Source organism: Lithobates pipiens, unplaced genomic scaffold (assembly GCF_037356315.1).
Source record: "Lithobates pipiens isolate NorthernLeopardFrog02 unplaced genomic scaffold, aLitPip1_a1.2 Scaffold_30, whole genome shotgun sequence".
In the NCBI taxonomy this organism is placed as follows: Eukaryota; Metazoa; Chordata; class Amphibia; order Anura; family Ranidae; genus Lithobates; species Lithobates pipiens.
The window spans coordinates 21643210-21666763 of NW_027507791.1; the positions used below are offsets into that span (position 1 = coordinate 21643210).

Genomic DNA, 23554 nt, shown 5'->3' on the forward strand with positions numbered 1-23554 from the left:
ACATGGTGGTGGCAGCATCATGTTGTGGGGATGCTTTTCTTCAGCAGGGACAGGGAAGCTGCATAGAGTTGATGGGAAGTTGGATGGAGCCAAATACAGGACAATCTTAGAAGAAAACCTGTCTGCAAAAGATATGAGACTGGGGCGGAGGTTCACCTTCCAGCAGGACAACGACCCTAAACATACAGCCAGAGCTACAATGGAATGATTTAAAGCAAAGAATATTCATGTGTTAGTATGGCCCAAAGTCCAGACCTAAATCCAATTGAGAATCTGTGGCAAGACTTGAAAATTGCTGATCACAGACGCTCTCCATCCAATCTGACAGAGCTTGATCTATTTAGCAAAGAAGAATGGGCAAAAATTTCACTTTCTAGATGTGCAAAGCCGATGGAGACATCCCCAAAAAGACTTGCAGCTGTAATTGCAGTGAAAGGGGGTTCTACAAAGTATTGACTCCGGGGGGCGCCATACAAATGTACCCCACACTTTTCACATATTTATTTGTAAACAAAATTTGACAGCCAATTATAATTTTCATAAAAATGGTAACAAAGTGATATTGCGCTATTCCATATAGATAGATATAAGTATCATACAATAAATATCCAAAATTTTGAAAAATCACAAACGGTGATAATTGTGATTTGTAAAATGTGCAAATGAAGTGTCCAAAAAAAAAAAATGTAAGTGTGCAATTATAATTGATGAATAATCCTTTGATATAATAATCCCAAAGAATCTTTCTTCTTCCACCAACACCTCGGTGCTCACAGAACTCTCACCTCATAGGTGCATAACATGAGCCTTGGATCAACCTCCAATATGAGTAAGATGGTCCATCCTTCCAGAGACTCCTCCTCTTATCCTCAGATAGAGATCCAGACTCGCATATGAAGATGAAGTAGACAAAAGAGCTTCCAATAGTGTAGTATCATTAAAATAGACCATTTATTAAAACAAAAATGCTTACATCTAAATTTAGCAAGCTGCGCTATAAAGGAAAAAACCATCTGCGTTTTTCCGCCTCGCGCGTCACTTCCGGTCCGCTGTTTACTCCGGCCACGCCCATTTATCATTTTCCTTCAACTTCACAATTCTGTGCCACTTTGTGTTGGTCTATCACATAAAATCCCAATAAAATACATTTACGTTTTTGGTTGTTTAACATGACAAAATTTCAAAGGTTATGAATACTTTTTCAAGACCCTGCGTAGTTTTCAATGGCATAGTCCACACCAGTGTGGTCAGTTCCAGTGCGTTCCAGACAGTAAAATAAGAAAAGGCAGTAGAGCTGCATGATTCTGGCCAAAGTGAGAATCACGATTTTTTTTTTGCTTAGAATAAAAAGATCACGATTCTTGCGTAGAAAATCTTTCACATTATACAAAAAAAAAAATGGGCTAATTTTACTGGTTAGGTTTTTTTTATTCATTAAAGTAATTTTTTTCCCAAAAAATTGCATTTGAAAGACCTCTGCGCAAATACAGTGTGACATACAATATTACAACAACCACCATTTTATTCTCTACGCAGAGATATGCAATTAGCGGACCTCCAGCTGTTGCAAAACTACAAGTCCCATCATGCCTCTGCCTCTTGGTGTTATGCTTGTGGCTGCCAGAGTCTTGCTAGGCCTCATGGGACTTGTAGTTCTGCAACAGCTGGAGGTCCGCTAATTGCATATAAAAAAAAAAATGTTTTGGGGGTTTGAAGTAGTTTTCTAGCAAAAAAATAATCATTTTAATTTGAAACCAACAAATGTCAGAAAAAGGTTTAGCGTTTTAAGTGGTAAACTTTTTCCACTTACACAGAGTCTATTCTATTAACAAATTGTTACAAAGTTTATACTCAAATTAAATTTGATGTGTATCTACCACAGGGTGGTCCTGGGGGATACACTACAAAAAATTTACACGCCACGTCCTTATAATAGTATTTTTGGAAAGAGACAAAAAAAATAAAATAAAAAAAACCTCAACAAAAATTGTTGACCATACTGGACTTTTTAGGCATAGATGTGTGTGTGTTTATTTATATATATATATATATATATATATATATATATATATATATATATATATATATATATATATATATATATATATATATATATATATATAATATGGAAAAAAGAGGGGGAAAAAAAAAGGATGTTAATTTAAAACAATTTTTATTTTTCTAAAAAGGGGGGAAAAACACACCAGATCTCAATATATCATATCCTGTCTAGTATATTAATAGATTCTAGCAAATTCTGTATATATTCCTATACTCATCCAATCATAGGAGCATTAAAGAAAAATTGACACTCAATACAGAAACCAGTTTGTATAGACAGGATAACAATTGAAGAACAGGTCAAAGATATTCTGATGCTCTACATGTTTTGCGTTCATCATAACGCTTCCTCAGGAGCTTAACATTTTTATTTCTTTGGATAGCCCAAAAAAGGAACCAAAGAAAAGGTGTCTCTACAGAGGTAGAATGGTGTATAATATTAACATCAGACTATTGTATGTAGGGGAGCCCACAGATGAACAAGGAACTCCAACCGTATATATATAAAAATGACAGAAGAAGATGGTGTAAGCCGTAATCTTCTACTAATCCAGTCAAATATCCCAAAAGTGCCTTTCCCACTGGGTATAGTCCAAATTTTCCGGTATCATTGAGGGAGAAGGGGAACAACAAGACCCCCTCAGTTACCTTCTTCCTTCAACCATTGGGCTGCTGTGGTCACAATTCCCATACTTCTCTTTTAAAGCAAATCAACGTGATTACATGTTTGGAATGCAAGTAGAAGGTGTCATCATACCAATCGAAATTATAATCTTAAACGTGATTCATTGTACAGTAAGCAATAAAGATATGGCATTACGAAATAGCAAAAATAATTGGCTAATGACAGTACTAGCCTAATGAATGTCAGTGGATGTGGTGACTGTTTTCTGTGAATTGTAGGTTCTTTTTCCAATGAATGTCAGATGGGAGAAGACTGGTCACGCCAAAGAGGGAAAATTGGGGCAGAAACAACTAATACCATTGTATAACAAATCGAAAAAACACGCTTCCTATTAGAAACTAGCATAGTGCCATAAATAGTATGGAATATGCGTTCTATAATTTTAATAGCCTCCATACGGTCTAGTACTTGTGACCATGTTGCTAGGCTCATTTTCCTGTTTTTTGTGCATTTCCTTGGACGCAGCATGTCCTATTGAGGATATTCAGTGTCGTGTTTGGTTAGAAGAGTCTGCTTGAATGCCCAACTACTTGGAGCCCTACTCTGCTCAATTACACTACATTATGTCTGAAGATGGTAGGAAATGGGTGAAATGCCTGTCAGGTTTTATTTTATTTTTGCTGTATGTGTCCTGCTGGGGAGTTTTCCCTTCCTTCCTGCCATGAAGATCCAAAAGTAAGAAACATGAAATCTCTTTAACCTCTTCCCGCCCAAGGTGCGTCATATGACGTCCTTCAATTTGTGCGGGTATATCTGAATGATGCCTGCAGCTACAGGCATTATTCATATTTTTTTTATTTCAGGCTTCTCAGCCTAGAGGTGAATTGTGGGGTCTTATTCACCCCATATCTTACTGTAAAGAGGACTGATCATGCCATATTCCTATTACAACCTGGGTTTACATTCATAGTTTGTGTATAAAATACCTCTGCGCCAACCAACCAAACAAGGAAAATGAAAAATTGCTGCAAACACTGGAGAGGAGCTTGACCTACTCCCTAAGCAATATGAATTTGGAGATTTTTAGTGTTGCGCAATATACAGGAAAGTAGAGGGGGGGGGGGGAAGGGGGGAAAATAGGCAAGGGAACAAGGAAGTTGTAGATAGAGGGATAATAGAGGGAGATTAAAAGTATGGATAGTGACTAAATGTACAAAGTGCCTTTTAGACTAATAAAGTGCGTGATAAACTAAAATGAGCAATAAAAATAGCAGTCATATATAAATGCCATAAAATATAAAAATATCAATCGTGAATAGATGCCTAAGCTCATAAATACTAAAGACCAAAGAATCTGTGCAAAACTGCAATATAATGTGCCAAGTGAAAAAATAGAGTGACAGTCCAAAATATATAGCCAAAAATATACAATTTACGGATATTCACATAAGCACAATACCATGTGACATGCCCAGTGAAAAAAGCAAATCTCAATGAGTCCAATAAACATATAAACAAAATGAGTATTCCATGCAGTGCGTTTAAGTGCAAATGATGCTAGCAACAATACAGTAACAATTGTTACGCTTTGTATTGTTGCTAGCATCATTTGCACTTAAACGCACTGCATGGAATACTTATTTTGTTTATGTGTTTATTGGACTCATTGAGATTTGCTTTTTTCACTGGGCATGTCACATGGTATTGTGCTTATGTGAATATCTGTAAATTGTATATTTTTGGCTATATATTTTGGACTGTCACTCTATTTATTTTTTCACTTGGCACATTATATTGCAGTTTTGCACAGCTTCTTTGGTCTTTAGTATTTATGAGCTTAGGCATCTATTCACGATTGATATTTTTATTCTTTATGGCATTTATATATGACTGCTATTTTTATTGCTCATTTTAGTTTATCACGCACTTTATTAGTCTAAAAGGCACTTTGTACATTTAGTCACTATCCATACTTTTAATCTCTCTCTATTATCCCTCTATCTACAACTTCCTTGTTCCCTTGCCTATTTCCCCCGCCCTCCCCCCCTCTACTTTCCTGTATATTGCGCAACACTAAAAATCTCCAAATTCATATTACATTCATAGTTACATAGTTAATCAGGTTGAAAAAAGACACAAGCCCATCCAGTTCAACCACAAAAAAAAAAAAATATACCTGTATTTATCGGCGTATAACACGCACAGGTGTATAACACGCACATTCATTTTAAGAGGGAAGTTTCAGGCAAAAACTTACATTTTTGTATTGGCGTATAACACGCACACGCTATTTGCACTCGATTTTCATGGTGAAAAAGTGAGTGTTATACGCCAATAAATACTCTATATATAATAAATATCATACCAGCCCATATACCCACAGTTGATCCAGAGGAAGGCAAAAAACCCCAGCAGAGCATGATCCAATTTGCTAAAGCAGGGGAAAAAATTCCTTCCTGATCCCCCGAGAGGCAAATGGATTTTCCCCGGATCAACTTTACCTATAAATGTCAGTATCCAGTTATATTATGTACACTTAGGAAATAATCCAGGCCTGCCTTAAAGCAATCCACTGAGCTGGCCATAACCACCTCTGCAGGGAGTCTATTCCACATTTTCACAGCTCTTACTGTGAAGAAACCTTTCCGTATTTGGAGATTAAATCTCTTTTCCTCTAGACGTAAAGAGTGCCCCCTTGTCCTCTTTGTTGACTGTAAAGTGAATAACTCGACACCAAGTTCACTATGTGGACCCCTTATATATTTGTACATGTTGATCATATCCCCCCCTTAATCTCCTCTTATCAAGAGTGAATAAATTCAATTCCTCTAATCTTTCCTCATAGCCGAGTTCCTCCATGCCTCAGTTTGGTTGCCCTTCTCTGCACTTTCTCCAGTTCCCCGATATCCTTTTTGAGAACTGGTGCCCAAAACTGAACTGCATATTCCAGATGACGTCTTACTAATGATTTGAACGGGGGCAAAATGATATCTCTCTCCTTGTAATAGGAATAAAAGTGATCAGAATTTTTTTAAAGTGTCAAACTGAAAAAAAAAGTAAAATTAACAATTAAATTTTTTTTTTTTAAAGCACCCTGTCCCCGTGCGCTCGCACGCAAAAGCGAACACATACGTAAGTCCAGTCCCGCCCACATATGAAAACTGTGTTCAAACCACACATGTGAGGTTTTGCCGTGAACGTTAGAGCAAGAGCAAAAATTCTAGCCTTAGACCTCCTTTGTAACGCAAAAACATGTAACCAGTACAAAAAAAAAAATTGAAAGCGTCGCCTATGGGGATTTTTAAGTACAGAAGTTTGGCGCCATTCCACGAGCGTGTGCAATTTTGAAGCACGACATGTTAGGTATCTAGTTACTCGCCATAACTTCATCTTTCACATTATGCAAAGAACTGGGCTAACTTTAATGTGTTGGTTTTTTTTTCCCCAAAAAAATGTTCGAAAAATTGCTGCACAAATACTGTCCAAGATAAAAAGTTGCAAGGACCACCATTGTATTCTCTAGGGTCTTTGCTAAAAAAAAAAATATATATATATATATAATGTTTGGGGGTTTTATGTAATTTTCTAGCAAAAAAAAAAATTATGAATTTTACATGTAGGAGAGAAACGTCAGAATTGGCCTGGATGGGAAGTGGGTAAACCTAAAGGGAAATCCTTTTCCAGAGAGTTGTCGCTGAACAAATGTCCTCTTTGAAATATTTCCCCTCGTCTCTTGCTCTGGTGACGACTGTAAGATTTACGATTGTCACAGTGGCAGAAATTGCTTTGAGAATCCTTTTTGTTGTGTTTTTTTTCATGTTTTTTTTATGAACAAAGGTTTTATAATGATGGTAAATAAGACCTGAATAAGGAAGGCACGCTCAGCCGGTGTTGCAGTGGTAAACCAAGCAATACAGGGACACTCTGGAACAGTCAAAGCATTTTTGTTCAGCAAGGCAACAAACAAACCAAGCATCAGTGCGGAAGGGATTTGTACAGCAGGTCCACAAAACAAACCTCAAACATCTGCACGTCCGAACCACTAACTAAACCCGGGTCAGTTCCTGGTAAACAAGGCGTCCCTCAATGGGTTCCCCAATGCAAATGGGCAGCTCTGATTACTTTCTATTATTCTATCGGCAATCTGCCTTTTTCTTCCAGCAGCAGGCTGTCCTGACAGAGAGCAAGAATGAGAGTCCTGAGCATCAGTCTGCTCACGTTTGCAGCCCAGTACACACATATACCCAAATTCAGCCGGTTCAGCAGGGGAACCGGCCAACTTTTTTTTACATTTGTCTGTTCAACAGAAGCTGGTCTATTCACTGACTTCTGTCAGTCATGCATGAAAACCAGCATCTGTTTTTTTGTATATTGGAAATACAATAAGCAGCAGAGATCCCTGCATAAACATCACTTGATTTTTTTGGTAAGGGGTTATTAGAGTAGCCGTTCACGCTAACTTCATTATAACCAACCCAAACCAATAATTGATGTTTGGACTATACCGGTACTTTATGTACGAAGAGAAGAAAAAATAGATGATAATAAAATTTAACACATGTTTAATAAATACAAAAAGGACAAAATACAGAATATCATAAATAAAATCGTGATACACCCCAGCGTCTTTGACATATACAGATACTCATAGAAGAGTTCAGTTCTGGTGGCGTATGAAAAAAGGGTCTCCTCTACTAGTTTCGAGGATCATCCACTTCTTCAGGAGGATAGCTATATAAATAGACATATAATTCATTAACAATCAACAAATTTATGTAAGGAGAAAAAATTGAACATTATTCAGCCAATATTTATATAGAATAAGAAAAAGGGGAATAAGAGGACATTCACTCACCCAGAGGCTCAAGGAAGGTAAGGTAAAAACAGATTTCGGGTAAGTCCCTCCTTGAGCCTCTGGGTGAGTGAATGTCCTCTTATTCCCCTTTTTCTTATTTTATATAAATATTGGCTGAATAATGTTCCATTTTTCTACATGAATTTGTTGATTGTTAATGAATTGTATGTCTATTTATCTATATATATCTATCTATATATATATATATATATATATATATATATATATATATATATATATATATATATATATATATATATATATATATATATATATATATATATATATATATATATCCTCCTGAAGAAGCGGATGATCCACGAAACTAGTAGAGGAGACCCTTTTTTCATACGCCACCAGAACTGAACTCTTCTATGAGTATCTGTATAAATCAAAGACGCTGGGGTGTATCACGATTTTATTTATGATATTCTGTATTTTGTCCTTTTTTGTATTTATTAAACAAACATGTGTTATATTTTATTATCATCTATTTTTTCTTCTCTTCGTACATAAAGTACCGGTATAGTCCAAACATCAATTATTGGTTTGGGTTGGTTATAATGAAGTTAGCGTGAACGGCTACTCTAATAACCCCTTACCAAAAAAAAACTTTTTCTTAAAAATTCTGGATGATGGTACGTCATATTCTGTTTATATCTATCTGAGGCTATACTCTCAATTTTTCTCACTTGTGTTGATGCAGATATCTGTCAATTTTTTTTTGTTTGTTTAACCTGCTGGTTGAAAAAAATAAATAAAACACTGTACATGTATACCCAGTTTTAGTGCCGCCATCGGGGGAGGGGGGGGGGGGCGGGCAACCAATACACACGTGAGAGACCCGGGTACCCCCAGGGGTCAGACTGCCGAGCAGGGCCAAGAGGAGAATGGCTGCCCTGTCTTTCTCTATGCATTGATTCACAACAGAAGAGTCGGCAGCTGCTGCTCTATTATTTTGCTCACATCGGGCTCTTTACTGCCACCTGTGGCTGCTTCCTGGATGTGCACTCCTCGTGTGAGTGCTGCTTGTACTGTACATCTGGATTGTGATCTGCTGCAGCTCTTCTCAAGGACATGTGACAGCTTTGTGGAAATGGGCTGGGACTAGGAAGACCTCCTTTACAAGTAGGAGCTGTGTGTACAAGTGAAGGGAGGGGCTGTTTGTGTACAGGGGGGCCAGAGCTGTGTTTGTGTGTGTGTGTGTGTGTGTGTGTGTGTCAGAGGGGGCTGAGTGCATACAGATTTGGGGGGGGGGGCTACCTGTAGGACTGGATTTGGTGGGATGGCCAGTGCGTTAGCCCTGGGGAATATTGGTGGTCAGGCACGAGCCTAAAGCTGTGTAAGGGGAACCAAAATTTCTGATGGCTGCCTTTCCCAGCCTTATAATGAGGTCTGGCTACCAGGTAAAATGTGGACCTATATAATATAGGCTTATTCCCGCCCAAAGGTCTACAGAGTCTCCAGGTTCCAGCACGAAGACCAGGACTTATTAAGATCTGAGAATACAAAAAGTTGGCTCTCTCGTTATCAGACACAAACTCTGTAGCCCTATACCAGTGATGGCAAACCTTGGCACCCCAGATGTTTTGGAACTACATTTCCCATGATGCTCAACTAGCTGCAGAGTGCATGAGCATCATGGGAAGTGTAGTTCCAAAACATCTGGGGTGCCAAGGTTCACCATCAGTGCCCTATACCATTTGTGGATGAGAAAGCTAGGTGACACACACACACCGCCTAAAATCCTGCCAGCCAGTGCCTCACAATGGTAAAAGACACCGCTAAAATCAAAGTATCCCGAAACCATTATAAAGAAAAAGGTGACAATGGAGTTGATTTACTAAAATTAGAGAGTGCAAAATCTGGTGCGGCTCTGCATAGAAACCAATCGGCTTCCAGATTTTATTGTCAAAGCTTAATTGAACAGGCCGAAGTTAGAAGCTGATTGGCTACCATGCAAAGCTGCACCAGATTTTGCACTCTCCAGTTTTGGTAAATCAAACCCAATGTGATGTACTCCTTATAAGAAAATGAGAGCTGAATGTTAAGTGTAAATGTGCTTGTTTTTCTTTAGGATCCCTGTACTCACAGGACCGGATTTTACAAGCAATGGGGAACATCACCCTCGCCTTCCACCTGCTCTGCGAGAGAGCGGATCCCAGTTCCTTTTGGCTGCCGTACATAAAGACCCTCCCCAGCACGTATGACACTCCTTTGTATTTTGAGGAGGATGAAGTTCGCTACTTGCAGTGTACACAAGCCATACATGATGTATTCAGTCAGTACAAGAACACCGCACGGCAGTATGCCTACTTCTACAAAGTCATTCAGGTATGTGTATGATGGCATAAAAATAGGTGCATGCTGCCCTAAATAATGCTAAAAATAATAAAGGTACAAGCAGCCAGCACAATATTGGTGAACAACAAAAAGAACAATGTATATAAAATAGGTGCAGCGCAAAGAAATGTCCATAAACCCTCTGATCGTCAAATGGGGGTAATAATCCTGTAATCCATAGGGTACAGCAGGAGAGCATATAGGAGAGGATAACCACCACCGGAACCCAGACACACCGCCTCTTACCCTCCTATTTGGACCCTTGTTACAGAGGTCAAATAGGCAGCATAGGAGAGAAATCCCTTAATCAGCAGATACAGCAGACTGCAAGCAGGATGGATCACAATCTCCACTCTTGATCCCCCATATTCACAACGTTGGATCCATACACATAGTTTAGCCCATGTAATAGAAGTAAATACGCCTCATGGTGCAGTATATTTAAAAGGATAACTTATTTGAAAAAAAACAAGCGTTTTTGCACTCGCACGTTCCAAGCAAAAAGCAGGCAGTATTCAGTGCCTGCTTTTTGCTTGGAACATGCGAGTGCAAAACTGCTTGTTTTTTTTTTTTTTTTTTTTTTCTAATTATCCTTTTAAATATAGACATTTCTTAGTGCTGCACCTATTTTATATATAATGTGTATGATATCGCCAATCGGTCTCGTTCAGTGGTGTTCATACCCACTATACTGAAAACATTTTTTATATATATATATATATATATATATATATATATATATTTATTTATTTATTTATTTATTGTAAGTGTGCTTCCTGAATCTTGCATTGTGTAACTTCCTCCCTGCTTCGTGCGTCAAAAATCTAATTCGTATATCCAATGCAGCTCTCAGTAGTAGATGTGTGTCCCCCTTACCTTCTATAGTCTTCATTCAGCAGAAAATATATCTAAGGACCAATTTACACTAGTGCGTTCATCTGCATTTGAACGCAGCTCAAAAGCGTAGGCCAGGGGTTTCCAAACTTTTTTCAAAGAGGGCCAGATTTGATGAAGTGAACATGAGTGAGGGCCGACCATTTTGCCTGATGTTTTTTTATTAAAAGCCAGCAGCTATAAATACTGCAGCTGCTGACTTTTAATAAATGGACACTTACCTTTCCTAGAGTCCAGCGATGTCGATCGCTCGCTCGGCTCTCGGCTGCTGCCGCCACCATTCTCTGTGAGAGAATCAGGAAGTGAAACATTGCGGCTTCACTTCCCGGCTCCCTACAGCGCAATAGGAATTGTCCGCGCTGTCTCTGGGAACCGTGTGTGTCCCAGCAGACAGTACGGCAGGACAGGAAGAGGCATAGACTCCCGTGGGAGTCTATGCCCGGAAGTGGGTGCAAATACCTGTCTTAGACAGGTATCTGCACCCCCCTCCCCCCTGAAAGGTGCCAACTGTGGCACCGGAGGGGGGGTGGGTTCGTTGAGCGGAAGTTCCACTTTAGGGTGGAACTCCACTTTAATACACTGCCCAACAATAGTTCTCTTGTCTTTGTGGCTGTGTGGTGAAGAGTCTAAGGGTGAGCTCAGGTGTGTTATTTGGATATGCCGTATTTATTGGCGTATAACATGCACCTTCAGGGAAGTTTCAGGAAAAAATAATAATTTTAAATAAAGAACTTTGAGGGCAAATAAGGGTCAGTGGAGTGCCCATCAATGCAGCATAATCAGTTCCCACCTGCAGCCTCACCATTGCCATGAATGCAGCCTAAGCGATGACCATCTGCAGCCTCGGAGAGGAGGAGGGGGGGGGACGAGCGCCAACAGATTACATACAGGAGAATCTCCTGTTTACTCGACGGGCTCTTTAATACAAAGTACCGCCTCCTATTATAGACCGGACAGTCATTCAATGCCAGCCCAGGAGGCTGCCAGAATGATAAATAAGGTGTATATATCTTTTGTGGACCCCCCTAACAAATCCCTGAGCGCCACTCAGGGATTCGTTGGGGGCCACAAAAGATGTATATATATCCAAATTACTAGTGGGACCGCACTAAACCAGAATATGGGCTGCAATTGGCCCGGGGGGCCAGACTTTGGACATGCCTGGTGTAGTCCAATGCAAGGACACCTAAAAAAAATAAAAAGCATCTTGTTCACACCACAACACTTTGTTGACCTGTCTTGCATTAAAATTAAACGTGTATGCATTTTAGCACAACACAGGTCAACGCAATGCAACACAAGTAAATTACTTATTTTGTCCCTCCTAAGCCTGACCCTAACACTGACCTCGCCCTCACCCTGACCCTATACTTGCTCACACTATGACCCTAAACTCACCCTTACTCGACCCTACCCTGACCCTGACATTGACCAGCCAGCGCTATCTCAATGATTAGGGTTGTTGTGGTAGACATCCTGTTTACACAAAATGGGGGAAAATCTACACACAAATTTGAATACAAATTTGCCTTCCCTTGTCACTAAAATGCATGCCAAAATGCGACTATAATGCATGGAAATGTCTATGCATTTTAGTGCAAGTCAATGTGAATTGACCCTATATCCAAGAAAAAGATACTGCAGCTTACCTGTTACTCATCCAGACAGCCACAAAGATTGCAGACAGTGAGCCCAACAAATTCCATGTCATTCAGGTGCCCAGTAATACATGCTGATTATCTAACAATTTTCCATAAAGATGGAAAATTATACAAAACATCAGTTTACCAGATCTTACCTGTTCTTAGACATTCAATTGTAATGGAAATGAGGTGAGATGGAGGTGTTAGTAGTCCAAATAGGCCTAGGGCAGTGATGGCGAACCTTGGCACCCCAGATGTTTTGGAACTACATTTCCCATGATGCTCAACTACACTGCATAGTGCATGGGCATCATGGGAAATGTAGTTCCAAAACATCTGGGTTGCCAAGGTTCGCCATCACTGGCCTAGGGTGACAACACTGTTTGTCCATAGGTACGTTACAGTGAGTAAACTTGGTCATCCTAGGTCAGGGGGTGTTACTGCTAGGATTACCAAGTGATAAGGAAAAAATAAATAAAAGCCCTGAAAATGTCGCCACCACATCTGGGGCTGGAAGTTGCAATAGATCACAAATTTATTGTTGGGTTTAGATGCACTTTAAGGGTTTGTTCAGCAGATGTGTTGAGTTGCAATGATTCGCAAAGTTCAATACAGGCTCATCGCAAGGACATGTTCCAGGTGTGGAAAATTTGGCGGACTTCTCAGCTGCCAATGTGTGGATCCTGGAGAATGGTCTCTCCACCCTGTGTTTTGAACACTGTCTCAGGTTGGGGGACACCAAACGTAGACATTCTGGCATCCAGGTTCAACAACAAACTGGACAGGACTTGGAACCTTTGCAGTGAATATCCTTCTGACTCCATTGGATCTTGCCTTCCCTCCCCCCCGCCAAGCTCCTGCCTCCCTTGTTCTGGAGAATAGAAAAGGAAGGCATTCCGGGGATCCTCATTCCCCAAATTGTGCCAGGAGTGCATGGTACTAAGACATTGACTTCTGTCTCTCTTTGTTGCCTCTGCTAGGTCTTCCTGATCCATTATCTCAAGGACCCGTATGTTCCACCCTAGTTCATGGTCACTAGCTTTAATGGCTTGCCTTTCTTGGTGTGAAGAGAAGTTTTACCTCCACAAGTACGTTGTGGAGTGAGTTTTGTTCTTCCTTCAGTCTGGTTTGGACTAGTCCCTGGCCTTGAGGACCATTAAGGGTTGGATCTCTCTCTATCTATCTCTTTCTCTCTCTCTATCTCTCCCCTCATCCCCCCCCCTATTCAGTACACTGTACTTCTTATACCCCACAGAATGTGTATTCATGGGGAAGAGCCACATCTGATTGTCCCAGTTGTGTAAATGACACAGGTACTTTAGCCCATATGCTTTGGAGGTGTCCTAAGTTATTCAATGTTTATCATCCTATATTTCAGACAATTAAGACTTGCATGCAGTTCATCTGCCAATGGCATATCAAATAAATGGGCTGCTGTGCAAAAAAAAGCACCTTTTCAGATACGCAGCTGCAGTGAAATCGTATAGTCTTTTTTGATCGTTCCTTTATGCTTCCTAATAAAAGCGAGGCATGCTGTGAGTGGGAGGGGTTATGCAGGGCTAGGTTTCAGCTTTGTTATCTGCAAGTGTCTGATAATCTGGAGGTGGAGCATAACTCGGTAATAGCCAATAATGTGTCCTGTACTGAATAAAAGGTTTTTACAAGTAAGTCATAATCCAATTATTTTGACCCTATAGCCTGTACAAAAAAAATGCATTAAAAGAATAAATTTCAATGCGCAGCAAAATGCAGAACAATGCATGTCAATGTGCATGGGTTTTCTGTACATTATGTGCCTTCTGGTATAAATGAGCCCTTGGCGTAAACGTCCTGCAACACTCATGTTCAGAGCACTGGGTCACGCCGACGATTTGAGTCATGCGGAATGCCAAGCCGCTCCAGATCCTTCCTCTGTTCCACTTGGTGTGTGTGTGTGTGTGTGTATAATGCCTGTATCTTATACACAAGGCTTTATCTGGGCCCCTCTGCTTTTATTGCACCGGATAAGGTGGGTGTGAAGCGCCAAGTTATAATGATTCCTGGGGAGAAGGCCGGCAGCCTTGAGGGTTAGATTGTTCTGCTTCTCATAAACTGTGTGTCTGGCCTCTGCTTCTTCTCATGGGCTTGCCCATAAATGGCTGTGTTCTAAGAGGAGAGTGTCCCAACCGCGCTCGGCCCGCCAGACTTCGCGGATAGGGAGTAAAACACACATTTTATGTTTTGCAGCTGCCATTTCCAGCCAGGCCATGTCCCTGTGCGATGAAAAGAAACAGGTGTGAAACACGTTTTGGAATAAATCTTGCAACCTCCTAGGCAAACAACCTCGCTGACAGCAATGGTCACAAGTGCGTCTTTGGAAGCTGAGAGCAGAAGGAGAAAAGGGTCTTTAGGCTTTGTTTTAAATGCCACTGCATTTCCAAACTACTGGCGGAAGACACACCTGCAGTTTTGGGGGCCGTGCCTTCCAGTGCATCTAATCAAATATGTATGGTATTTACCATTTTTTTTCAGCCAGCAGGTGGCTATTTGAAGGATTTTTTATTTTTTTTTGCAGATGTAGGGCTAAAAATAGACTTGATTGTTGTAGTAGACACAACAGGAAAGAACGTTTTTCTATTTATAGAAATAATTTTGGGCTCATTTTGATCAGTTTTTGCAGTGCTGTTTGCTGTGTGCTTTGCGTTTCTTGCACACACAATTTGCATTTGGCATTATGGGGTTTTTTTTTGCCAGTTTGTTGTTGGGCTGATTAAAAAACGCAAGTCGCTGCAAAAACGCACATACATGCTTTTCTATTGAAGTCCGTTGAACCAAAAAAGCAAAAAAAAGCACATTTGTGTTTAAAAAAACAAACAAAAAAACTCCCTGACCTTTTCTAAAAAATGCAGCGGATGAAAAAAGCATAGATGTGAACATGTCCCATAGGAACCCATCTTCAAAGAACTGTGGTGCGTTTCTGCAAAAAAAAAGCACCTAAAAATGCATCAGTGTGAACCAAAACTTATAGGTGTGAAGCAGGCCTTGTAGATCAATATTTTCCACCTCTGCTATTATCGAGGACAATGTGGGAGAGATTACTAATACTGGCGCACCCAGAATCTGTGCATAGCAACCAATTAACGTCCCGGTTTTAGTCTAGGGTTCACACTGAATGCGGGTTTGAAATCGTTTTAGTTCAGCTGAACTTGCACGATTTTCGAACTGGCATTTCAGTCCGATTTGAGAGACATCTGTTTGGGTTCATGCACATTTTATTGAAATCGCCCTCTGAAGTTGCCAAAAGCAGTGCAGAAAATACTTTTGGGAATCGGAGAGTCGGCGTCGCTCCGATTCGTATGGTGCCAGATATAGGCAGGGATTTGGCATGCGGTTAGACCTGTCAAATCTCCCCCCGATGTGAACGAGGGCTTATTGTCAAAACTGAAGACGCCGATTGGTTACTATGCGCAGCTGCACCGGATTCTGTGTGCTCCGGTTTTAGTAAATCTTCCCCCCACATGGTCCTCTCTACTAGCAGAGGTGAAAAAATATTATTCTGAAAAATAGTTTCTATAAATGTGAAATTTTATGAAAATGCATCTAATACTGTACGCTTCAAAGTTGCAAGCATTTTCGATGGCCTCACCGCTCCTTTCTCAAATCATTTAATGTTGTTTGTTATCTGATTTTTTTTTTTTTTTTTTTGTTACTCTCCTCCCCCAGTCTGTGATTGGGTAATGAACGGGGAGGGGGGGGCACATTGATTAAAGTAATCCCTTTGCGTTAGACCGCAAGTAAAGAAAGCTGGTACCAATGCAACTACAGCTGCAGTGTCACAAAATCCATACATTACTTAAGGCTGGATTCACACCTATGGCATTTTTAGTGCTTTTTGCATTTTGCAAATTTGCACTACAGAACTTATTCCATAGGAGACCATGGTGAATGGACTGTAGTGCAAATCTGCAAAATGCAAAAAGCACTAAAAATGCCATAGGTGTGAATCCAGCCTTTAAAGTGGGGTGCCCCCTAAAAAAAAAAAATGTAGAAGTTAGCAGCTACAAATATTGCAGCTGCTGACTTTAATAATTGGACACTTACCTGTCCCAGGGTCCAGCGATGTGGGCGAACGAAGCCCCCCCCCCCCCTTGTTCTCCGCTCGCGGCGCCGGCATTCTAACTGTGGGCACCAGATGACTGTGCTGCTCCGGGGGGAAGTGGTGTCAGTGCCCGGGCACTGAAGGAGGCAAACTACGAGAGACCCCCTAGCAACAGGCATTTAGAGGTGAGTAAAAAAAAAAATATTTTTTTCCAATTTATTTGTTTTTTTTATTTATTTTTTATGAATTTTAAGCTATATATATTTTTTTTTTTGGGCGGAAACACCACTTTAATTACTTCTGCTGTGGAAGGTTTTACTCACTTCATGACCAGGCCACTTTGTGGTGTTTGGCACTGCGCTACTTTATGATCAATTGATCAATTTAGGCCAATATGTATTCTGCTACATATTTTTGGTAAAAAAAAATCCCAATTAGCGTATATAGATTGATTGATTTATGCAAAAGTTATCGCGTCTACAAACTATGGGATATTATGGCACTTTTATTATTATTTTTTTTTTTTTTTTATAGTAAAAGCGGCGATCAGCGATTTGAATTTTTTTTGCGGGACATTGCAGCTGACAAATCTGACACTAAGTTACACTTTTTGGGGACCAGTGACACCAATACAAAAAAAAAGCACTGTCACTGTATAAATGAAACTGGCAGAGAAGGGGTTAACATCAAGTGTGCTCCTAGGGAGTACTTTCTAACTTTGGGGGATGGACTGACTGTAGGAAGAGCGAGATCTTTGTTCCCGATTAGCAGGAACACAAGATCCCTCTCTCTTGCCTTGTTTACATAAGCAGAACGCCGTTCTACCTCTCCAGCGAAGGATCGCCGGTGGCCATTGCGGCTGCCGGACCTGCCGATTGGCTCCTGCTGTGTCCAATCAGAGCATGTCTCAGGCAGCGCACATGCCCCAGACTCTTAATACAAAACAACATACAGGTATGTTTCACGTAGCTGGGCCCCCCTGCCACAGTATATGTGCGCCTACCCGCCTCTAATCGCTAAAAAAATCAAAAAAAATCTGACTGCCTCTTTTAGTCACCTAAATTTGTGGTCACGTTCCATTCAGGTCTAGGTTGTTATTCTGTGCACAGGAGGCAGGAGCCTCTTCGGGTTTTTTTTATGTCAATGTCCGAGTGGTGCCTAGACTTCCTATTGGCTCTCCAGCACTGGGGTCCTCTCAAGAGTCTGTAGGCAATGACATCAGCATGGTGGTACAGGCACATCTGCAGCATTGGATTGCCAGTCTCCTGCACCCAGAAACCATGCCGGCAAAAGTCTGAATAGCAGACTTGGGTTGAGCATACAAGATATTTAGGGGAATACTAGACAGGTTCTAGGGAGGCAGAATGGAGTTGGAGGGTATTTCATGTGTTGGCTTGAGATGGGCTTAAAAAAATAATAATCCAAGATCCATTAGCTAATACAAGTTATTTGTGTTGCTTTCATATACCGAAACTGTGTTCGAGTTCAGCTTTAAATGTTTCACATAGTAAACTTTCTGCAGTATCCTTTTCTCTTTGAAAATACTTAACATGAGTCCCAGGACAGAAAACAAGATTTTACCTAATGACAAGCATCCACTGAGGCAGCAGAATGGAGCCTAATCGCCCCATCGGCCCTTGTGCCTTCCAAATATTAGTAATGTTTCTACACGTCAACTGCTTTCATGGTACGCACAACCGGGGAATAACCTAATCAGCATCTACTGAGCCCTGTTCATTCATCATTTCCCACTTCCCCAGCCAGATAGCATATATAACGATAAGATTCCTCTCTGTCTTATCAAGTTGTTACACCGGTGGACAGTCTGATGACTTCCCCAGGTAGAAGCTTCATATTCTTTACACCCGTCTTTCCAAACCTTATTTACTTCAACTTGGGTCGAAAAAGAGAACCAGTCATAATTGGGCTTCAGCTAGATCTAAATATTTAAGTTTAAATCATTATAAATATCTATGATAACTTTTAGGTGAACTTTAGGCGGACTGATGAATGGCACACATGAAATGCATATAAGGGAGCTGTTTTTACTTTCCAAAGGTTTTGTATTTCTGCCCATCCAGAGATTTTTTTTTTTTTTTTTACATAGGGCTGTGCTCTGGGGCAAAGCTATGTGGCAGGCAGGACACCCAAAGAGTTACATTTGTCCTCTTACTCCGTCTATTTACATAGTTACATAGAAGGTGAAGTTGAAAAAAGACACAAGTCCATCAAGTCCAACCTGTGTGTGAGATTATATGTAGGGCCGAAACAACTAATCAATTAATCGACAACTAATTGATTATGAAATTAATCGATTACTATTTTCATAATCGATTAATCGGCCACTAACATAATGGGGTTAGAAAAAAGCTTAAAGTAGCCCTTTTATGGTACAAAAAGCACAAATCGCTTCTGTAAATATTACTTTCACTGTCCCATAGTAAAAAATTAACCCCTTATAGTAGCTATTATTTGCTCTTTTTGCACTAATTTTCATTTTTTTTTAACCCCATTATGTTACTAAACATCTCAGGCCTGGGTCACACCTCTTTGTTTTTTGGTGCTTTTTGCAGAAACGCACTACAGTTCATTTACATGGTTTCCTATGGGACACGTTCACATCCATAATTTTTTCAGCTGTTGCATATTTGGAAAAGACGAGGACTTTTTTTTTTTTTAATGCAAAACGGTGCTATTTTGTTTTTTTGGTTCAATATACTTCAATGGAGAAGCTGCAGAAAAGCATGCAATAATGCGTTTTTGCGGCAATTTGTGTTTTTTTAATCTACCCAACAAATTGGGCCAAAAAATATGTAAAAATGCAGCAAAATTACCTTTTTTTTTTTTTTTTTTTTTTTTTTTTTAAAGGTTATTAACCGATTAACCGAAACAATAATCGGCCAACTAATCGATTATGAAAATAATCGTTAGTTGCAGCCCTAATTATATGTCAGTATTACATTGTATATCCCTGAATGTTGTGGTCGTTCAGGTGCTTATCTAATAGTTTTTTTAAACAATCGATGCCCCCCCCCCCCCCCATCCTTGTTGCTCTTACAGTAAAGAACCCTCTACATAGTTTAAACCTCTTTTCTTCTAATTTTAACGAGTGGCCACGTGTCTTATTAAATGCCCTTCTGCGAAAAAGTTTTCTCCCTATTGTGGAGTCACCAGTCCGGTATTTGTATATTGTAATCATATCCCCTCTCAAGCGTCTCTTCTCCAGAGAGAATAAGTTCAGTGCTTGCAACCTTTCCTCATAAGGAAATATCCTCCAGACCCTTTATTAGCTTTGTTGCCCTTCTTTGTACTCGTTTCATTTCCAGTACATTCTCAGCACTGATGGACAGCATACTCCAGGTGCGGCTGGACCAGAGTCTTGTAGAGCGGGAGAATTATCGTTTTATCTCTGGAGTTTCTCCCCTTTTTAATGCCAATATTCTGTTTTCTTTGTTAGCAGCGGCTTGACATTGCATGTCATTACTGAGCCTATCATCTGATAGGACCCCCAGGTCCTTTTCCATCCTAGATTCCCTATTTCTCCTTTCGTTGTCTTTTTTTTTTTTTTTTTTTTTTTTTATAACTGGCAATTTTTATTGAAAAAAATAGGTTTTACAATACAAAAATAGAAAAGAATAACCATCACCAGGGGTCATGTATACTTCCAGTAACAAAAGGACATAGCATGCACACGTAGGAATACACGGAAAACCTCAACGTGAGCGATAAAGATGTCAAATAATTCTATAACTGGATGTTGGCTATAATACTGAGAGGTCAAACGATCCAATAACATAGAAACTATACAGTACATTCCAAACCCAAAGAAACCCAGCAAGTGCCTGTTGGGTTCATACAAAGTAAAAATGAAAAGTAAAAGGAGACAAGAAAAGGGGAGAAATAAAAATACTAGACAGATAAGGCTCCTGGGTCCAGAGGACATCGATATCTAGGGCCAAAGGGAGGCCTGAAAGCTTTACTCCGTCTATTTTTATGGTGGCTGCCATTAGTTACCTCTCCTGAGAATACTAGTTGCCTATCTGTCATGCTAACCCAGTGGCTCCAGTATTCAGAGTATTCAGTATTCCAGAGTCACTTGCACAAAACAAGTATGCAGATCAGGAACTGCCTGCTTGTGTTAAGGTCGGTGTCTAAGAAAGCTAGGCAGCCAGGCATCTAGCATTTTCAAAAGGTAATCAGCAACCCCCTGCCCCCCCTTTCCCCTTTTGTTTCAAGAGGACCTGTAATGAAGCTGTGCCCACAAAAGGCAAGTAGATGGCAAAAGACTAGTCACCAGTATTACCTGTGGTCTTCCTGTTGCTAGTCATTACTGACTTGGCGTGCCTTGTTCTGCACTGTGTCTTGGTAGAGGTGGCAACATCTAGTAGATTTGCCACGATTCTGGCTAAAATGAGAATCGCAATTTTTTTGCTTAGAATAAAGATCACGATTCTCGCGGTGTAACATCTTTTTTCACATAAAAAAAATGAGGCTAACTTAACTGTTTGTTTTTTTTGTTTTGTTTTTTTAAATTAAAAATTGCGTATGAAAAACTGCTGGGCAAATACGGTGTGACATAAAATATTGCAACGACCACCATTTTATTCTCTAGGATCTCTTTAAAAATATATATATATATCATGTCTGGGTGTTACAAGTAATTTTCTGGCAGAAAATAATGATTCTTACTTGTAGGCAACAAATGTCAGAAAAGGTTTGGTCTTGAAATGGCTTCCCTCATCTTTCCTTTTTGATAAAAGAACAAAAAGATACTTTGTTTCTACTTATTATATTATCCTGTTGTCATAAAACTTTGCAGACTGCCTGGATTTTGTTTTTTCAGCTGTGAGAACTCTCTCTGCACTGTGTTTTGAAGATCAGGAAGGGGAAAAGATTTTGGTGCCATCTAGGTAGCAGTGGGGCTTTTCTTTCACATGTCATAGCTGCCCTCCTAATGACTGGTAGGGTAATATTTAAAGCGGGAGTCCGCCGTTTTTTTTTTAAAAAAAAGCCAGCAGCTACAAATACTGCAGCTGCTGACTTTTAAAATAACGACACTTACCCGCCCAGCGCGCCCGCGATGTCGGCACCCGAAGCCGATCTCTCGATCGTCTCTCGGGTGCTGCCGCCGCCATCTTGGGTATGGGGATCAGGAAGTGCAGCCTTGCGGCTTCATTTCCCGGTTCCCTACTGCGCATGCGCGAGTCGCGCTGCACAATAAGGATGGTCCCCGCTGTCTCTGGGATCCGTGTGTTTCCCAGCAGGTAGCGGGGGACCTTCGGAAAGGGGCGTAGATTCTGCGGAAAGGGGCGTAGCTTCTGCAGAATCTACGCCGGAAGTGGGTGCAGATACCTGTACTGTACAGGTACTTGCACCCCCCTGAAAGGTGCCAATTGTGGCGCTGAAGGGGGGGAGGGTTCCAATGAGCGGAAGCTCCACTTTAGGGTGGACCTCCGCTTTAAAGAAGTACAGCCAACGCTTGTTTGGCTGTGCTTCTATAGATAGCAAGACTGTAGATCGTTTTGCACTCCTGTGACCAATTTTCAGCAGACAGCGGTCTGAAACAGGCTCCAGAAAGGTCATGACTATATGGCCAGGATCCGCCCACATGCCTGGACCAGTACCTGGCTCAGCCTCTCAACAAGCCACTGAGATCCTGAGTCGGCCACTCCTGCCCACTCCACAGCCCAGCTCTCCAGGGAGCATGGTTTGATCGCTCGGTTCTCAGCCTTAAAGCTGGCAGGGGGCAGATGCAGCATTGGACCGATGCTTACCGATTGTAAGTATGAATCGAGAAAAAAATAAAATAAAAATTCCCATGCTTCTCTTTTTAAGAAGCTTCAGGAGAGGTAGAAGAAGCACAGATCCCCACAAAATGAATGAAGCAGAAGCAGGGAGATCCTTTCAGTGCAGGTCCTGAGGTACTGCTTCCTCTTCAGCAAGGGAAATCTTGAGCAGAATAGTAGCGATATCTCCAAATTTCATGAGACTAGTTGTCACTGGCAGCAGTGCCTTAGATCTCACACTGCAGATATACAGCTTTGAGGCCGTATGCACAGACGCGACTAGACACACATACCAGAAAGTGCACTGCTGTTTTTGAGGAGGAATTTAAGATAAAGGGAAGAATTTTTTATTTTTCTTGGAGTTCTACTTTACAAAATTTAAATGTTGCCTATAATATAGGAAACAGTCACTATTCAAATGCACTTTACCTTAGGGGCCAACTTATAAAGCAGCTGGTAAATGACACCAAAAGATGAAATCTTCCAAGGGTGTGAATGCTTTTTATAGGCACTGTGTGTATTGGTAGGATACTTGGTTACAGCGAGGGTTCAAAGGAAAGTGAAGGGAAATTTTTCAAGGTTTTAATCACCTGTTCTTTCTAAATATCAACTTTGTTTTACCATGGTGGACACTGGTGACTGGCTGCAGCTGGGTTTACCTTCCAGCTTAAAACTTAATGTGGTTGTAAAGCCTTAACATTTTTTACCTTAATGCATTCTTTGCGGTAAAGAGGTAAAAAAATGTTTAGGTGTTAGCAGCATCTCCCTCCCCCTCCCCACCTTTACTTTCCTGAGCCCTTATTGGAGCCAGCACTGTGCACGTCTGCAGCTCTTCTCTCCCCTCACTTCCAGGTCTCGTTGGGGTACCAGGAGCCATTGGCTCCCGCTGCTGTCAATTAAAGCCAATGACGAGGGAGTGGAGCCGAGTCTCGCTGTCTGTGTCAATGGACGCAGCAGCGGGGCTCTTGTGCGAGCACGCACGAATGCCACCATGGGAAGTGGCTTCCAATTGGGGCACTGAACAGAGGGGAGGGGCCAGGAGCGCTGGTGGGGGACCTGAAAAGAGGAGGTTCACGGCTGCTCTGTGTATTTCATTTGGACAGAGCAGGCAAGTATGGACCTGTTGGTTATTTTTTATTTTATTTTTCATTTACTTTTACAATCACTTTAACCAAATGCAGAACTTTGTCTGGGACCCCAACAGAGAGAGCTACCTTGTTTATTTGTCCTATTGACCAGAACATGAGAAAGGATTCCCCCGAAATCTTT

At 40.8% G+C, this 23554-nt stretch overlaps 1 protein-coding gene across 1 annotated transcript in view; it reads left to right on the plus strand.

The window, feature by feature from the left end:
• SETD3 (SET domain containing 3, actin N3(tau)-histidine methyltransferase) overlaps positions 1-23554 on the plus strand; it is a gene marked incomplete in the record, with an annotated part of 111513 nt that overhangs the window by 43035 nt on the left and 44924 nt on the right. The window contains 1 exon segment of the mRNA XM_077463765.1: positions 9619-9875. Coding sequence (XP_077319891.1) covers positions 9619-9875 — 257 coding nt within the window.